Here is a 17,157-nt window from a genome sequence, read left to right as displayed (position 1 = left end):
TGCAAAACTATATGCAATATGGTTTAGATAAGAAGCTCCTGTATAGTTGAAATTGCTATCCTTATTTTGTTAGTGTATATACTATGGTAATTACGGTATGCTAATAGTTGCGCTTCCACATGAAACAGGAATATCGCTTTGGCCACACCACATCCAAGGCTAGTGCAAACAGAATAGTTGCACATCTGATGTTGAGAGATAGATCTCACTAGACATATTTTACTAATGTAAATCCACCCTAAGGAGTAAATGCCAGACGGACAGACAGATATCTATTTTAGGCATTTTTAGAGACAAAAGTGGCCACCCAGATGCATCCCTACCGGTCATAGGCTTCTCTATCTCTACACTTTCGTGTTTGTGTGTGTGTCTGTGTGTGTACGTGCGAGTGTGCGTGCGTGTGTGTGTGTATTTTAACCCTGCTAGGTCGTACAATGTAACAGCTGCTCAAAAACCCATACCTATTCTTTCCCCCACAAGATTTAAAACTGGAACGAACTTGGAGAGGCTGTTGTTTCTGTGTGTCTGTACTGTCTTCCCCATTCCCCACCCATTTGCAACCAAATCTATACTCAACCCTTCCTCAACGTTGGCTTCTCCAATTCAAATGTACTGTATCTCCACTCCATCACTCAAATTCTTGTCACACTTTAATCTATTAGATGGGATATATAGCCGGTATTAAGTTGGTATATAGTCTAAATGGAGATTAGTCTCTTGACTTAACAGGATGGCCAGAGGCCCTCGCTGACGCAAGATTACATGGAGAGACTATGGGAGGAATGTTCTGTTCTCATTCAAATTATCTTCTGTTCAAATGCTCCATACCCAACCCAACCCTAACCCAGATCAAATCTACCCCATCCATCCTCCCAGCCCCAACTCCAGTCCTCATCCCAACCCCCAGCCAAGTGGCCCTGCCCCCCCTTCCCCCCAGTCCCTCAGGTGTAAATGATGAGACGAGATTCAGGTTGTCAACCTGAGTGTTTATTGTTGTTGTTGATTTGTGTGGTACCTGCGTTTTTCTGAATGGATGTTGGATTAACCCATCTGTTGGTGGTTGCATAGGTCTTGACTGTCTATGGACTTGACTGTCCACTCAGGGATGGAACAATTCAGTACATCACAAAAACCATGCAGAAATAGTGAAAGGCACGATCACCATAGATATCAGATACACCAATCTTTTTTATATGTCTATAAATCGTTTTTTTGACAGGGGAAGGGTGTACTCGTTGAGATGGTACATGGGAGAACCCCAAAGTATCTTTAAGCTGCCATCACATTTTAGGGCGCAAAGCAGAAAAAAAAATCCCCACACAATCAACCCCCTTTCTTTTAAAACATGAACATACTAGGTGAACAATTGTTCTATTAACTATATGGGAAAAAATACAAGCATTTTTTTTGTTGTTGATACATTTCATTGCAGTTTTTTTTTTAAAATCAATCTGCTTACTCCATCCTCTGTCACATCCCCTCTTTCTTCCTCCCTCCCATCATCCCTTCCTCCCTCCCTCCGTCCCCCACACACAACTCTCACGTCACACTAGACACGCGTGCACCTGGTGGCCCCGCCCTCTCTCTGTGATTGGCGGGTTGCCACCCTAAACCCACACCTTTTATTAGTCCCACACTACATACTCAGAAGACAACAACTTGGAGATAACGTGAACGTAAAGGTGAGAGGGTGATGGGAGGAAAGAAAAGAACAACAAGAAAAGGAGAGAAACAGTCTGCAGTGAGGACCAACAAGGCCTCGTTAGAGGGGGTGAGTCCCACACACACACACCTATGGTCTCTCATGTATAGGCCCCCTCCCCTTTCTCCCTGTAAAATGTCTTTATCATGCGAGTAAGAAGTGTGACCCCAGAGGTACTGTAGTATAGGGTTCAGAAAACTCTAGGGGTTAAGGAAGCATGGAGACCAGATGTGTGTGTGTATTTGTGTGTGTGTGTATCTGTGTGTGAATGTGTGTGTGTGTGTGTGTGTGTGTGACTCATTACTGCAATCCACACACTGCGTCATTCACAGGATCAAACAGAGTTACATACAGTCATCATTTAAAACAGCAACAGAAAAATAAATATACATAATATTAATAATTATATCATATATTAGTAGATAATTCAAATAAAATATTGTAATTTACAAGATAGTTGGCGATACGTTGAGTGGAACATGGTGGTTTGTGATTAAAGGGAAAAATAAATGTTTCTAGTTCAGAACATTCTAAACAATAAGAACAATTTCTCAGATCACTCTCACTTTATCTAGAGAACTATTAATGTTACACTGCTCCCACAAATACATCTTTATACTTTTAAATATGTGTAGCGTTATGATGATGCCAGCATGAAATTATCCTGTCCTTACAAGTTATTACACTTTTATCCCCCTAGACGGCAGTGTCTAATTGGAACGTTAATACATCCTAACCCAAAAGGATGACACTTTTGAGATGCATCCTTACTGTCCAATTCAGGAAAGAGGCAGGGACAGTCTTGTCCTCAGTCAAGATGGTAGCTACTCTAACGACTCAAATCCTGAGTGGCTTTGACACCTAACGGCAAGGAGCATTACAAACTGTATTCTAATATGTACAAGAAAAATAATTGATTATTATTAGTCTTTTTAAGTATTTTTTTTAAACACACATCCTCTCACACTCACACAGACTTTGACGGTTCGATTCAAAACAAAAAGAAAAGAGTAAACATCCCAAAGGAGAAAAAAAGACATCACACAGCACACAGCTAAAACTTTGACTCACTAAAATGTATGACAGTGCAAACTTACATCCATGTCGCAAATAATTTACAAACTTTAGTATATAGTCATATACACTTCAGCACCATAGTTTACTATTGTAGTTGAATACATCTCAGTAAGCTAGATCTTAAGGTGGGGACACTGTTACGGCTGGATGTGCTATTGAGAATGTAAAGGGTCACTCATCACTCGTTCTCTGTCCTTGAGCCAGTCTTTACTAGAAACACTGAGCAGTATCAGCCCGGTGGACATTGTGTGTGTGTGTGTGTGTGTGTGTGTGTGTGTGTGTGTGTGTGTGTGTGTGTGTGTGTGTGTGTGTGTGTGTGTGTGTGTGTGTGTGTTCACCCCGAGTCTCCTACCATGATTACCATGTTGTCACTGAATGATGTGAAGTGAAAAGGGATCGGTCGATGTTATCTATTTCCCTGTTTTGTCTTTTCATGGGCAAGATTGTCACTTCGTTGATATTTAGTTAGGGGGGAGGTGTCTTAATACAACAGCATCACAGCACACCAACAGTTGGAGCCCAATGTATGTGCTGAGCAAATTTATATTTATTTATTCTCTTGTTTTTTTCCTTTATACTATTCTCCTCAAAGTGTGAATTTTTCACAGTCATTCTGTCAAACGAGGCCAAGTTTTTAGGTTGTCAGCTATTTGGATGAAACGGTGTGCTCTCCTCTCCCTATGGGCCTGCAGGGAGCAGGCTTTTCCTGTCACGGACATCAGGCAGAGAGCTATGGTTAGGCCTACCTTCTCCATAACTTTAATAACAGTAGCAGAAAAACAAACAAACAAACCAACTAAACAAAATAAAGAGTTGCCATCTATACCGCCCTGCACCTACTTTAGCCTGTCATACCTTGTAACCTACAGGCAACCCTTGGCTAGTTTCCCTACATATATCATTATGGTACGTCCCAATAAAGTAATTTGCACAGTACATACACAGTTAACTATGCACAGTCATTGAAGCTAGCTATACTAGACTTCTTATGACCAGACAGCTTTGAATTACTTTCATGATCGTGTTGTAGTTGTTGGACAAAGACATTTAGGAAATGAGGAAATCAGCTTCCTGCTTTACAAGGCTGCCTGACTTGAGATAACAGAGTGGCAGTTTGTTTCTGCATTGGCAAACTTGTCTTAGTCACAGATGGCAAGCCAACTATGTAAAAGTAGCCAGTTAGACATTCTAAAAACTAGCTATTGGTTGCACAGAAAGCTACACTACACAGTCAACTATATCCACTCTGGTTCCTCTGTCATCCTATCTAAACTCTCAACTATATCCACTCTTGTTCCTCTGTCATCCGTCTAAACTCTCAAATGTGTTGTTTCTAGTCTTCTTTTTACTTTTCAGTCTGTTTTCGTCTTCCTCTCTTTCACCTTCCTCTTCCTGCTTCCATCCCTCACAGTGGGACAAGAAGAAAAACCCCTCTTCTGGTTTTTCTCCTCTCTCACTGTAGTGTACACGGTATACCCTTCCTTTTTGTGAACAGATTTTTTTTTCCTAAAATCTTTCATAACTCAAACACTGCAAATAAAGGACAAGATTATATGTTTTTTCCTGTGGGCAGCCTTTCCCTGTCTTCATTCTTTTTTTTTTTTTGTCATTTAGCAGACGCTCTTATCCAGAGCGACTTACAGGAGCAATTAGGGTTAAGTGCCTTGCTTAAGGGCACATCGACAGATTTTTCACCTAGTCGGCTCAGGGATTAGAACCAGCGACCTTTCGGTTACTAGCACTATGATCTTAACCACTAAGCTACCTGCCGCCCTCATTCATAACAAGTATAGCTACATAGATACTCAACAGCTAAAATTATTACGTGTCCAGGGGTGTACGATCTAATAAAGATTCCCTATAAAAGCTTGTCCCCGCAGAAAGAGAGTGAGCATCTTTCATTTCTCCTCCTTAGCATGTCTGTCCCCCAACCTGGTTAAAAGCAATAGGACGGCTGCAAAGGGGAGAGGGCCATGTGTTCCATGGCAGTAAATAGGTGTACTTCCACTGGGAAGAGATAGAGGAGAGGAGTATTTCAACTGAAATGGAGAGAGTGGATGGAAGTTTTTGTAGTTTTACACACATAGTAGTTGCTAAGTTATCTTTTTTTTGCATGTTTTTTTCAATAATTATTATGTGTGACAGCTAACAACATAATACTTATTAAATTATTAGAGGGCTTGGTTGGGGTTTGGGGCCTAACAGGGCACAGTAGCCTATGTAAATGAATGAGTGTGTGTCTGTGTGTCTGTGTGTCTGTGTGTCTGTGTGAGAGAGAGAGTGAGTTAGTGAAAGAGAGAGAGAGAGAGAATGAGTGTCTATGTGCTGTGTGTACATGTGTATTTACATATTTGTGTATATGTGTGTGTCCATATAAATCTACCTGTGTGTATGTAAGGGGGAGTATAACCACTAATGCCCTCAGAGTAAATGGCTCCCCCTGTGGGTGTGGAGGCTCAGTGGCAGATGTTGCGCTGGCAGGGCTGGTGCAAGTAGGTGTTTCTAGCGTGGGCTGCATGGCGGGGAACCTGCTCCCTAGTGCGGTTCTGGCGCTGGATGCGGTTGCGTCCAAGGTGGCGCCTCTCAGTGCGGGCCTTGCCCCTCTGAACCCTGGCCACCTGGGTGACCTTGGCCAGGGTACCAGCCTGGGCAGCCGCTCCTCGGGTCACCCTGGTGGGCATTGTATTGTGGACGGCAGGGGCAGCGGCTGGTTCTGCCACCCTGCTAGAGGAGGGGAGGAATACGAGGAAGTGGGGGTATAGAACATTAGTCAATAAGTTATGTAGCTCTCTCATAGAACTGTGGCTATGTACCAAATCTCTTACATGGTGACAAAGATATAATAAGATATCGGGTCGGTCGGTCCTCACCTCATGCTGCCTGTCAGGCTGGTGATGCTCTCCTCCCCGACGATGGACAGGTTGCCGTTGGAGATCATGGACAGGTTGCTAGGGGAGACGTAGACGGACATGCTGGGGTGTTCTATGAGCAGGTCCTCCATGGGGCTGGTCTCCGCCGTGGCTCCCTCTGCAGTGAAACAGGGGGGAGGGGTAACGAACCAGCTCTCGTCCATGCAGCCTCTCTCCGACCCACTACTGCCAGGGGACACAGATGGGGTGGAGAGCCTGGCCCGCCTTTTTAGGGATATGGGCGTAGCTATGCCCGCGGCTAACAGGCTAGCAGAAGGGAGAGTGGAGAGGGGGTCTGATGGCGCCACTGTCGCCGCTCGTGAACAAGCTTTGTGTGTTCTGCGGCGATTCTGATGTTGGGGGGAAGGGTTCGGAGAGGGGACGGGGCACTCAGTTCTGGTGGGTGTGTCTGGGTAATTTGATTGGTTGTTTTGTGCAAGCGCCTGTGCTATCGATGGCACCTTGATCCCTCCCTCTACTAGCATCGCACAATCAGCTTCCCCTGAGAACACAGTAAAGGTGGGGCCATGGAGGAGTTGGCCAATTGAGGTAGGGTGTATGTTTAGGGTGGTGTAGGTTAGGGTGGTGTGGGTTAGGGTGGTGTATGTTTAGGGTGGTGTAGGTTAGGGTGGTGTAGGTTAGGGTGGTGTATGTTTAGGGTGGTGTAGGTTAGGGTGGTGTGGGTTAGGGTGGTGTATGTTTAGGGTGGTGTAGGTTAGGGTGGTGTAGGTTAGGGTGGTGTATGTTTAGGGTGGTGTAGGTTAGGGTGGTGTGGGTTAGGGTGGTGTATGTTTAGGGTGGTGTATGTTTATGGTGGTGTAGGTTACGGTGGTGTAGGTTAGGGTGGTGTATGTTTAGGTTGGTGTAGGTTAGGGTGGTGTAGGTTAGGGTGGTGTATGTTTAGGGTGGTGTAGGTTAGGGTGGTGTAGGTTAGGGTGGTGTATGTTTAGGGTGGTGTATGTTTAGGGTGGTGTATGTTTAGGGTGGTGTAGGTTAGGGTGGTGTAGGTTAGGGTGGTGTATGTTTAGGGTGGTGTAGGTTAGGGTGGTGTATGTTTAGGGTAGTGTAGGTTAGGGTGGTGTATGTTTAGGGTGGTGTATGTTTAGGGTGGTGTAGGTTAGGGTGGTGTAGGTTAGGGTGGTGTAGGTTAGGGTGGTGTATGTTTAGGGTAGTGTAGGTTAGGGTGGTGTAGGTTAGGGTGGTGTATGTTTAGGGTGGTGTAGGTTAGGTGGTGTATGTTTAGGGTGGTGTATGTTTAGGGTGGTGTAGGTTAGGGTGGTGTAGGTTAGGGTGGTGTATGTTTAGGGTGGTGTATGTTTAGGGTGGTGTAGGTTAGGGTGGTGTATGTTTAGGGTGGTGTAAATTAGGGAGAAAGTGGAAGAAGCCATGCAGGTTTTGGGGTCATTAAAAGGGGAGCACACGCACGCACGCACACACACACAAACACACACACAAACACACAAACCCACCAGTGTGAGAAATGTCAGGGTATTTAAATAAAATAGGAGAGGGGGAGAAGAAAGGGTAAAGAAACACAAAACATAAACATAGGAATAATATAATTAGTTACTTCGAACCTCTAACCGCCTGGTCATGTCAGTGACAGTATTGTTGTACTGACTGTTTTGTGAGGTGTTTCATTGGGGCTTATATGTTTAGTTTGAGAAGTGGCCTCTAAACTATTCAGATTCTCTTTGATGGAGATTGTTTACGATATATCTCACCCCCCCCCATCACTATATGGCCATACTAGAGAGGACTGAAGTGCTGACCATAAATCACCAAAACCTTTGACCTTAGAAAACAAACAGCTGATGTACATGCTCTACAGGACTTCTGTCCATTCTGAATTGGCCATCTAGTGACTCCCCTTCTCCTCTCCACTTCCAACCCCCTCCACCCATCCCTAAGGGGGGACTCACCGGGCAGGTTGACCAGCATCCATCCCTCCTCGTCAGCGTCGGTCACACAGGGATTTGGCCCATTGATCTCGGCGGCCACCTCCTCCACCTCCCCGAAGAACAGGCTGCTCAGAGCTTGGAACATGGCTGGGCCGGTTGGTCGGGTACACGTCAATGGGTAAAACGTCAAGGATCAGGGGTCGCGGAAGTCAGGTGCTGTGTGTAGTTGTAGTTCTCAAGGAAAAGCTAGCTGCCTTTGTAATGTGTATGTTTTTGCTACTTATTAAGTATTTTTGAATTCGTATTTAGCTTTTTGCTTTGTCAAACAGTTGCCAGGTCAGGAAAGTGAGCACGGTTTTCTTGGCCTCTCTTTCCTTCAAGCTCTTTTTTTGTCTTGATCTCGTAGGTTGATGTTCTTACAGGACTCGACAGGCTTCCGTAGTGCAAATGTAAGGTTTTACTTGGTATCGCTGCAAAGGCCTGTGGGGAGACAAAAGAGAGACAGGAGAGACTATTAATAACAGCAAGAAAAATATTTAGATTACAATGTGGAGTAAGTGGAGAGGAACTTTAGAAAGCAGCGTTGCACACCACAAAGTGGTAAAAAAACTGATGAAGGAGAGACATGACATGGCCAAAAGTATGTGGAAACCCTTCAAAATAGTGGATTCGACTATTTCAGCCACACCTGTTGCTGACAGGTGTAGAACATCGAGCACACTGCCATGCAATCTCCATAGACAAACATTAGCAGTAGAATGGCCCGTACTGAAGAGCTCAGTGACTTTCAACGTGGCACCTTTCCAAGTCAGTTCATCAAATTTCTGCCCTGCTATAGCTGCCCCGGTCAACTGTAAGTGCTGTTATTGTGAAGTGGAAACGTCTAGGAGCAACAATGGCTCAGCCACAAAGTGGTAGGCCACACAAGTTCACAGAAAGGGACCGCCGATTCCTGAAGCGCATGGCGCGTAAAAATCGTCTGTCCTCGGTTGCAACACTCACTACAGAGTTCCAAACTGCCTCTGGAAGCAACGTCAGCACAAGAACTGTTTGTCGGGAGCTTCATGAAATAGGTTTGCATGGCCGAGCAGCCGCACACAAGCCTAAGATCACCATGCGCAATGCCAAGTGGTGTAAAGCTCGCCACCATTGGACTCTGGAGCAGTGGAGTGATAAATCACCCTTCACCATCTGGCAGTCGGACTGACAAATCTGGGTTTGGGAGATGCCAGGAGAACACTACCTGCCCAAATGCAAAGTGCCAACTGTAAAGTTTAGTAGCGGAGAAATAATGGTCTGTGGCTGTTTTTCATGGTACGGGCTAGGGCCCTTAGTACCAGTGAAGGAAAATCTTAACGCTACAACATACAATTACATTCTAGATGATTCTGTGTTTCCAACTTTGTGGCAACAGTTTGGGGAAGGCCCTTTCCTGTTTCAGCATGACAATGCCCCCGTGCACAAAGCGAGGTCCATACAGAAATGGTTTGTCGAGAACGGTGTGGAAGAACTTGACTGGCCTGCACAGAGCCCTGACCTCAACCCCATCGAACACCTTTGGGATGAATTGGAACGCCAACTGCGAGCCAGGCCTAATCGGTCAACATCAGTGCCCGACCTCACTAATCCTCTTGTGGCTGAATGGAAGCAAGTCCCCGCAGCAATGTTCCATCATCTAGTGGAAAGCCTTCCCAGAAGAGTGGAGGCTGTTATAGCAGCAAAGGGGGGAACAACTCCATATTAATGCCCATGATTTTGGAAAGAGATATTTGACGAGCAGGTGTCCACATACTTTTGTAGTGTATGTGGCAAAATCATGTGAGCAGAACTGAACAAAAACAGCCTCTCTGTTCCAGGGCTACTTTAATCATGCTGGTGAAGGAACCATTTCTGAGGAGAAGATTAGAAAGTGTGATAGGTCGGCTGCATCTCAACAGTCTCGTGTTTTCCTCACCTCATCCTCGTTTCATTCCCTTCCCCGCACTAATCTGAAAGAACTGGACGGGTAAACTGAAAGCAAATGCCCAGCAGGCATCCACTTATAATTTCTTCACCTGTTCTGTGTCCTCAGATCAGTGCATATGATGAAGGGAAAGAGATGAGGAGAGGAAGCTACTAGAGTATTGAGATGCAGTCTCTGTCTAACTCTGAGTTTTCCAAGGTCAGTGAGGAGGCTTGTCTGGGTCATACAGGCTGACTGGAGAAGGTAACAGTATTACTTTTTACAGTCCTGTTTCAGCTGGTCAATTTGTCTTCCATCTACTAGTAAATGATGCAGCAACAACGGTGCGCACATTGTGGTGCTTACTGTACTTCAAAGAATTCAACTCAAGTTGGAAAATGTTTTATTAATTGTAATGTATTTCCGAAATGAATAACAAGTAAATAGCTTAATAAGCGCAACAAATCGTGAACAATCACAATAGTATTTTCTCAATAGGATCATAGAATGAATGCATGCAGTTAGAATCTGTAAGACACTCAGACACAAATGCAAACAGATAGATGGCTTCTTTCAGAGGAGTCCTTTGAATTGGGTTAAAATGAAGGAAATTAGATTAAGGGAAGGGAAGCTATTGCAGACTAACGAGACTCAGCCAGGCTGTTCCTGAGGAACAATGGCTTTACACCCTCCCCCCTGTGCTACTGCTATGGTGAACGCTGACCAATTAACAGAATGGGTTTAGGCCAGATGGACAACGGAGAGAAGACACTAGGCACCCGATTCCGATTTAGGAAATTACGCCTTTCTTACGCACGCTTTTCTTTCTCAGTAGTTACCTTATGAAGGTGCATAACGGTGGTTCCATTGCGCGCATTGAATAAATGTAATTCAGCGCGTCTGTTGTTGTGATTCTGGATGGCCAGATTGCTAGCAAGAATGATAAGAAACTGCGATTTGGGGAATCGTAAGTGGCTCGTTTCATCTTGTTATTGATTCCATTTCTTGTTTTAAGGTGTTTTGACTGATTTAATGACAATACTAATATGGCTAAAATTCGCTAGCTAGCTAACCAACAACTCGAACAATGTATTTGAGAGACATCAAGTGGTCATTGTGCAAATTTATTTATTTTTTCAAAAAACATTGGAGACGAAATATAACTTACATGTTGTCATCTGTTTTGCCCCATGGTTGTGCGTGCCTCGTTTTTGTTGCTAAACAACCAACCCATCTATGCATCTTCGTCTCTATTTCTGCACCAACTGGTAGATTTTAAAATACTCTGATCTTGTAGATTATTTAGGCACATTTTAGGGTTAGGAAAGTATGCATGAATCATAAAAAAAAAAAACAGGTTTGGAGAGCCATCGATTCATCCTGAAAGTTGTCATATTCAAATTCAATCCATGAAATATTGGAAGATGGAAAGAAAGTGTACAATAGGGGTTGAACAATAGTCCTATAAATCGACCCTAATTCTCACTAATCATGGAACTGTATGACAACGGTCCAGTCGTCGTGAACCGTGCGCCAGGCTCTAGGTTTAACCTGCTAACTGTGGTCTGATTTCCATAATGATTCAAATAGGCTACATGTCCCAAATTATTGCACAACGTTAGCCTAATATGATCCACTAATGCTAGCGACCCTCAGGAACAACTTGCATGGATATGACAGAGGAACGAACGGTAAACGGAATGGAATGGTACAAAATGTAAGGGGGGGGGGGGGGGGTCAATACAAATAGTCCAGGTAGCCATTTTATTAATTGTTCAGCAGTCTATGACTTGGGTGACTGAAGTCTTTGACCATTTTCTGGGCCTTCCTCTGACACCGCCTAGTATATACAGTACCAGTCAAAAGTTTGGACACACCTACTCATTCAATGGTTTTTCTTTATTTTTACTATTTTCTACATTGTAGAATAATAGTGAAGACATCAAAACTATGAAATAACACATGGAATCATGTAGTAACCAAAAAAGTGTTAATTTTATATTTGAGATTCTTCAAATAGCCACCCTTTGCCTTGATGACAGCTGTGCACACTCTTGGTAGTCACCTGGAATGCATTTTAATTAACAGGTGTGCATTGTTAAAAGTTAATCTATGGAATTTATTTCCTTCTTAATGCGTTTGAGCCAATCAGTTGTGTTGTGACAAGGTAGGGGGGTATACAGAAGATAGCACTATTTGGTAAAAGACCAAGTCCATATTATGGCAAGAACAGCTCAAATAAGCAAAGAGAAACGTGAAGGTCAATATGGATAATTTCTGGTGACACTGTCTGTGATTTATTTAGAATTCAAAGCACACTTAACCAGCATGGCTACCACAGCATTCTACAGCGATACGCCATCCCATCTGGTTTGGGCTTAGTGGGACTATCATTTGTTTTTCAACAGGACTATGACCCAACACACCTCCATGCTGTGTAAGGGCTATTTGACCAAGAAGGAGAGTGATGGAGAGATGCGTCAGATGACCTGGCCTCCACAGTCCCCCGACCTCAACCAAATTGAGACAAGTGCTCAGCATATGTGGGAACTCCTTCAAGACTATTGGAAAAGCTTTCCAGGTGAAGCTGTTTGAGAGAATGCCAAGTGTGTGCAAAGTTGTCATCAAGGCAAAGGGTGGCTATTTGAAGAATCTCAAATATAAAATATATTTTGATTTGTTTAACACTTTTTTGTTCACTACATGATTTCATATGTGTTATTTCATAGTTTTGATGTCTTCACTGTTATTCTACAATGTAAAAAATAGTACAAATAAAGAAAAACCCTTGAATGAGTAGGTGTTTCCAAACTTTTGACTGGTAGTGTAGGTCCTGAATGGCAGGAAGATTGGCCCCAGTGATGTACTGGGCCGTACGCACTACCCTTTGTAGAGCCTTACGGTTGGATGCCGAGCAGTTGTCATACCAGGCGGTGATGCAACCGGTAAGGATGCTCTCGATGGTGCAGCTGTATAACTTTTTGAGGATCTGGGGACCGGTGCCAAATCTTTCATTCTCCTGAGGTGGAAAAGGCGTTGTCGTGCCCTCTTCACGACTGTCTTGGTGTGTTTGGAGCCTATTTCACTGTGGAAAAGGGGCCGCAATACATGTCATGTTGACATGATTTTCAGTTTGCTTCCATATCGCTGGTTTCACATTCGTCTCCAGGGATCATAAGGCAAAATCATTTAAAACAATTGCTATGTGTATTTACAATCCCCTTCTTCAAACGGATTACTCATTTACCTAGCTCTTATCAATAGCTCTTATTCATTTATAAATTACAGTGCATGGAGAATGCTGTTATTTCTATCAGAGAAACGAAAAAGTAGACACTTTTTCCACTTGGAACCGGCAGGTTCGCTAGACCTTATTCATGGTTTCCTCGCGCGTAAAGGTGGTGGAATTATGAGGGAAATAATTGAAGGTCAGAATACAGTTTATCTGAAGACATACCTCCACCACAGCTTAATTTCTTAGATCTCCACCCCGAACGAATAGCGGGAGAATAGCATGCTATTCTCATGCTTAAGTTCAAGGTCAGAATACGCATAGAGAGAAAAGTTCAATTTACGCACGCTTAACTCGGGTCGGAATCGGGGCCTAGTAATCTAGGGGGAAGGAGTAACACAAAGACAGTAAAAAAAATAACAAACACAGTATATTATACAAAAAAGTTCAGACACATCATAGATCATCTGGGGATCGAACCTAGAACCCTGGTGTTGCAAGCAGCATACTCTAACCAACTGAGCCACTGGAGCCTGCACATAAAGTCCCTGTCCCTGTATTTAACCATGGAGGGAGATATTGGATATCAGGGAGACATATCATTCCTGCAGAGGCTACTGGACGGTACGACAGAACACTGACCTCTCTGATCTGACAGGGTGTACTTTCTAAAATTAGACAATATGGGGGGGGAAGGAGAGAGGTGTAAGAGAGGAATAAAAAATTAAAAGAGATAACGATTAGGCTACAGGTATGGATAAAAACCGAGAGAAGGTAGAGAGAAGGAGAAAGGTGTAAAAGGAAGTGAGAGAGAGTAGTGAAAGGAAAGGAGAGCGAGGAAGAAGGAGAGGGATGGGTGGACAGCGACACTTCCTGCTTATTTGGACGGTTGCCATGGTGACACTGACACTAGGGGCCGCAGGAGGACACAGGAGTCTCACGCTCAGGAGAAAAACACACACAGACATACACACACAAATGATCACATTTGCTAGACACTTTGTCAGAAACGATAGAGGTCAGCCATACTGTGTGTCTATTCTAGATATAATCGGATCCCATCAAAATGGCTCTTTGTCAAAGTGTCTGTCTGTCTGTCTGTGTGTGTGTGTGTGTGTGTGTGTGTGTGTGTGTGTGTGTGTGTGTGTGACCATCAGTATCCTGTCAGGAAAGCATCCAAGAAGAAAGTAACGATGCCTTTCTCAAAACAGGGATGTAAACAGATTCATTATCATCCCATTGGGCACAGACGTCAATTCAAAGTCTATTCCACGTTGGTTCAATTTAATTGAAATGACGTGGAAACAATGTTGATTCAACCAGTGTGATGTGCTTGTGGAGAGGATAAAACAATAAAAACCTACTGCTAAGAAAGTTCATTCTGACTTCTAGATTCTGTCTTATCGTTGTATTATACCGTTTTGTAATGGTTTATCTGTGGCTGCATATGTTTATAAGGCAAATATAAAACGTCATAAGAAGGCTCGTAAAATAAAGCGATAGGCTACCAATTCCATTAATGTTGATGGTTTAGGTGGAGATATGAGAGATGTTGCAGAGGACAGAGAGGAGTCCGTTGATCCGCTCCCTTCCTGACTGTTTTTCATGCATTCCTTAAGGCTTACTGAAGTCACAGGATGATGGGAGATAAAACATTTCTAAAAAGTGTTTACGTGAGTTTGCCCACTTGGAATCTTCCTAAGAATATTCAACTGCCCCAGGACCACTTTTTTATGAGTTCCCAATTCATGAACACACACACACACTTCCTTTAAAGGAGCTGTATGAAGCACCATTCAGTCTCCTTGATAAGCAAATGTTATCAGTCAGCTGTGATGCTAATTCAGTATTATCTGCCTGGTGTATAAATATACCATTCTGTCTATTGGGAAAGACAGACAGACGACACCAGGGACAAGAACAGCACTGGAAACATATTGAAAATATCATTAAACAGCCAGCAATGGTCTCTCATGGCACAGGTGGTCCATATAAGGACTGATATGTGGGGAAAACAGGAAAAAAGACATTGGAAATGCATCCAAGTAAAATGTCGAGAGGTTTCCCCTATTTTTGCCCTGTATAAACTAAGCAGGAAATATGATAGACCAACACAAGGCATTTATCATCTGGATGATATCACAATGTTTACTGTGCCTGTTAAATTATTACTTGTGGTCATAAAGATTCCATTGTGACAGGAAACATGCCCCTACATTAAATGGTGTGGAATGGAGATTGAACCAATGTGCAAAAATGTGTTATTCAAAACTAATGGCATGTATGGTATGGTAATTACAGCCCTGCCAGGTACCTGTTGAGTTAATAATTTATTATACATAGCAAAAATAATAAAACGTGTTAAATCAGTGTACAAATACATATTACATTGATGCATTTTGTGTGCTTTTCACCCTGATCCACTGGCTATAAACTGGTTATAAACCAGTATAAGCTCATAGTAAATAGTTAAAGACCAGATGTAGACAATTATAGATTTTATTTTTTCTTCCTAATTCTACAAAACAAAAGCCCTCTGTTGCTCTGCTGTTCCCAGATGCCCTCATAATTTCTCTGCTCATGGCTGTCAGAAGGCGTTTTAAACAGAGGGAGGAGCTGAGGGAGATGGGAGTGGCTTCGCGAATAAAAAATAAATACCTCCTATGCGCTTGCATGACGAAGGACTCTTACGTCACTGATGCTGCTGGTTCAGCCTACTTCAGTCGAGCAAAAGGAAAAAAGAACAGCGGCGAATAGAAAAGGAACAATTCGGATGCCGTCAAATAATTATTTATGTATTTAAACTGCAATTGTTCGGATACAAAAGAAAGAATAACCCCCAAGCATTGGTAATAAATAAAGGAATGATTCAACATTCTTAACTGCTTTGTTTCGAGTTCTTCAATCCACATGACAGATGCCGATGAGAGAGAGAGAGAGAGAGAGAGAGAGAGAGAGAGAGAGCGAGAGAGAGAGAAATGAAAAACATATATTTGTTTTATTATTTTATGGGGCCGACAGCAAGCAGTGTACATTTGATTCAAAGACCGACAGAAAGTAATTTGGATGACAAAAACCTTCCCAATGTCACCGACGACGAGAAAAATAAGGCCCAGAATAAGTCCTTGTCGATAGCGGTCAGGTTAAACATTAATTATCCGTGTAAGCTCCGAGTCTCTGTGACACCGCTATGGATAGCTGAAGGGTCATGGCAATGACAGATAGGCTCACCAGTAGAGGACTGATGCGAAGGAATCGATTATAATATCGAGGTCGGTCAAAATCCATACATAGGCCTACATAAGTACTGATGACATGATTCATAGAGAAAGGCACAATTCAAAAATACCCCCCCCCCCCATCGTCTTCATTCGAAAAACAGGGACAGGTTTTATGTAAACATAATTTTCATATTCTGTGAGATCATAAACCGGACGTCGAGATTTCCGTAAAAGCATCAATTTATGGAAGCCATCAAGATTTCCATGACCTATAAACGGATGTCTAGGATGCATAACAGTCGAGAATTCATTTCATGCAGAACTAACGAGACAATACATTGTCCTCTGTGACAGCCACTACTACAATGGATTAATTCCGTCATAATGTTGATTGTTTCGTTTCAGAATTAATCTGTTTATAACACAACCTAATTAGCATTTTCTTCATCGTTCTGTTATGAGATAGGCTATGCATCATCATAGATGGCTATACAGGCGTCAGTGGCAGAGGTAGCCTGATACCCTGCAAGCTTACACAGTTTGCCTTCCAAAAAGCACAAAAAACAACAGCAAAGTAGATTTAATAGCTTACCTGCATTAGCAATATAATTCAAGTTGTAAACGTGATGATCTCACACAAAGTAGAAACGACAACAATTCTTAAAGCATAGCTTTAGGTAGCCTTTTAAGTGAGGTAGTTAAAACACCATAATATAAAATAAAAAAAAAGGCTTTCTTCTTAGAAGAAGGGACTTCGTGTAAAACTAGAATTTACACTTGATGTTCAGATCATAACATCTGTAGTTTTTCCCTCTTGTTCGATTTTTCCCCTGCAGATTTTCCCTCTGTTATTGCTTCCTCCAGCTGATCCTCGGATCAGAATGTAGAACGTACAAAACAGCTGATTGTGATATCACAATATTTCCAGTGACGCCCATTTCCACGCCCTCAACAACCGAGGGCCAATTGGAATATTACACAAGATCCAAGCCGGGCGTCCTGGTAACAGAGTGGGGGTTGGGTATGGGTTGGGTAGTCCTACTCAAAGCAGTCAACCTGCTCTGATAGAGTAGAATAGGGTTGCCCTTAGAAGCTGATCTAAGGTCAGTGTTTTGTTTCCCCTCCAACTGGTTACGGCTGGTGGCGGGGAGGGTAAACTGATCCTAGAGCTGT

At 43.1% G+C, this 17,157-nt stretch overlaps 1 protein-coding gene across 4 annotated transcripts; it reads right to left on the bottom strand.

The window, feature by feature from the left end:
* Positions 1-971: 971 nt before the first annotated feature.
* tp53inp2b (tumor protein p53 inducible nuclear protein 2b) lies at positions 972-16,871 on the bottom strand. 4 transcript variants are annotated; one of them, XM_084186583.1, is made up of 4 exons: positions 16,577-16,871; positions 7,611-8,069; positions 5,650-6,190; positions 972-5,503 (listed from the first exon to the last, which is right to left on the bottom strand). In XM_084186583.1, the coding sequence occupies exons 2-4, from the start codon at positions 7,732-7,734 to the stop codon at positions 5,236-5,238; spliced, it is 933 nt and encodes a 310-aa protein (XP_084042709.1). In that variant the 5' UTR covers positions 7,735-8,069; positions 16,577-16,871; the 3' UTR covers positions 972-5,235. The 4 variants fall into 4 exon arrangements, with proteins under 4 accessions (XP_084042709.1, XP_084042710.1, XP_084042711.1 ...); XM_084186584.1 differs by having other exon boundaries at positions 972-5,500; XM_084186585.1 differs by having other exon boundaries at positions 5,650-5,806.
* Positions 16,872-17,157: the final 286 nt, after the last annotated feature.

This window comes from Coregonus lavaretus (assembly GCF_964263955.1).
Source record: "Coregonus lavaretus genome assembly, chromosome: 22".
NCBI classification, from domain to species: domain Eukaryota; kingdom Metazoa; phylum Chordata; class Actinopteri; order Salmoniformes; family Salmonidae; genus Coregonus; species Coregonus lavaretus.
The sequence above is the reverse complement of the archived record's forward strand: the minus strand, read 5'-3'. Positions and strand labels throughout refer to the sequence as shown.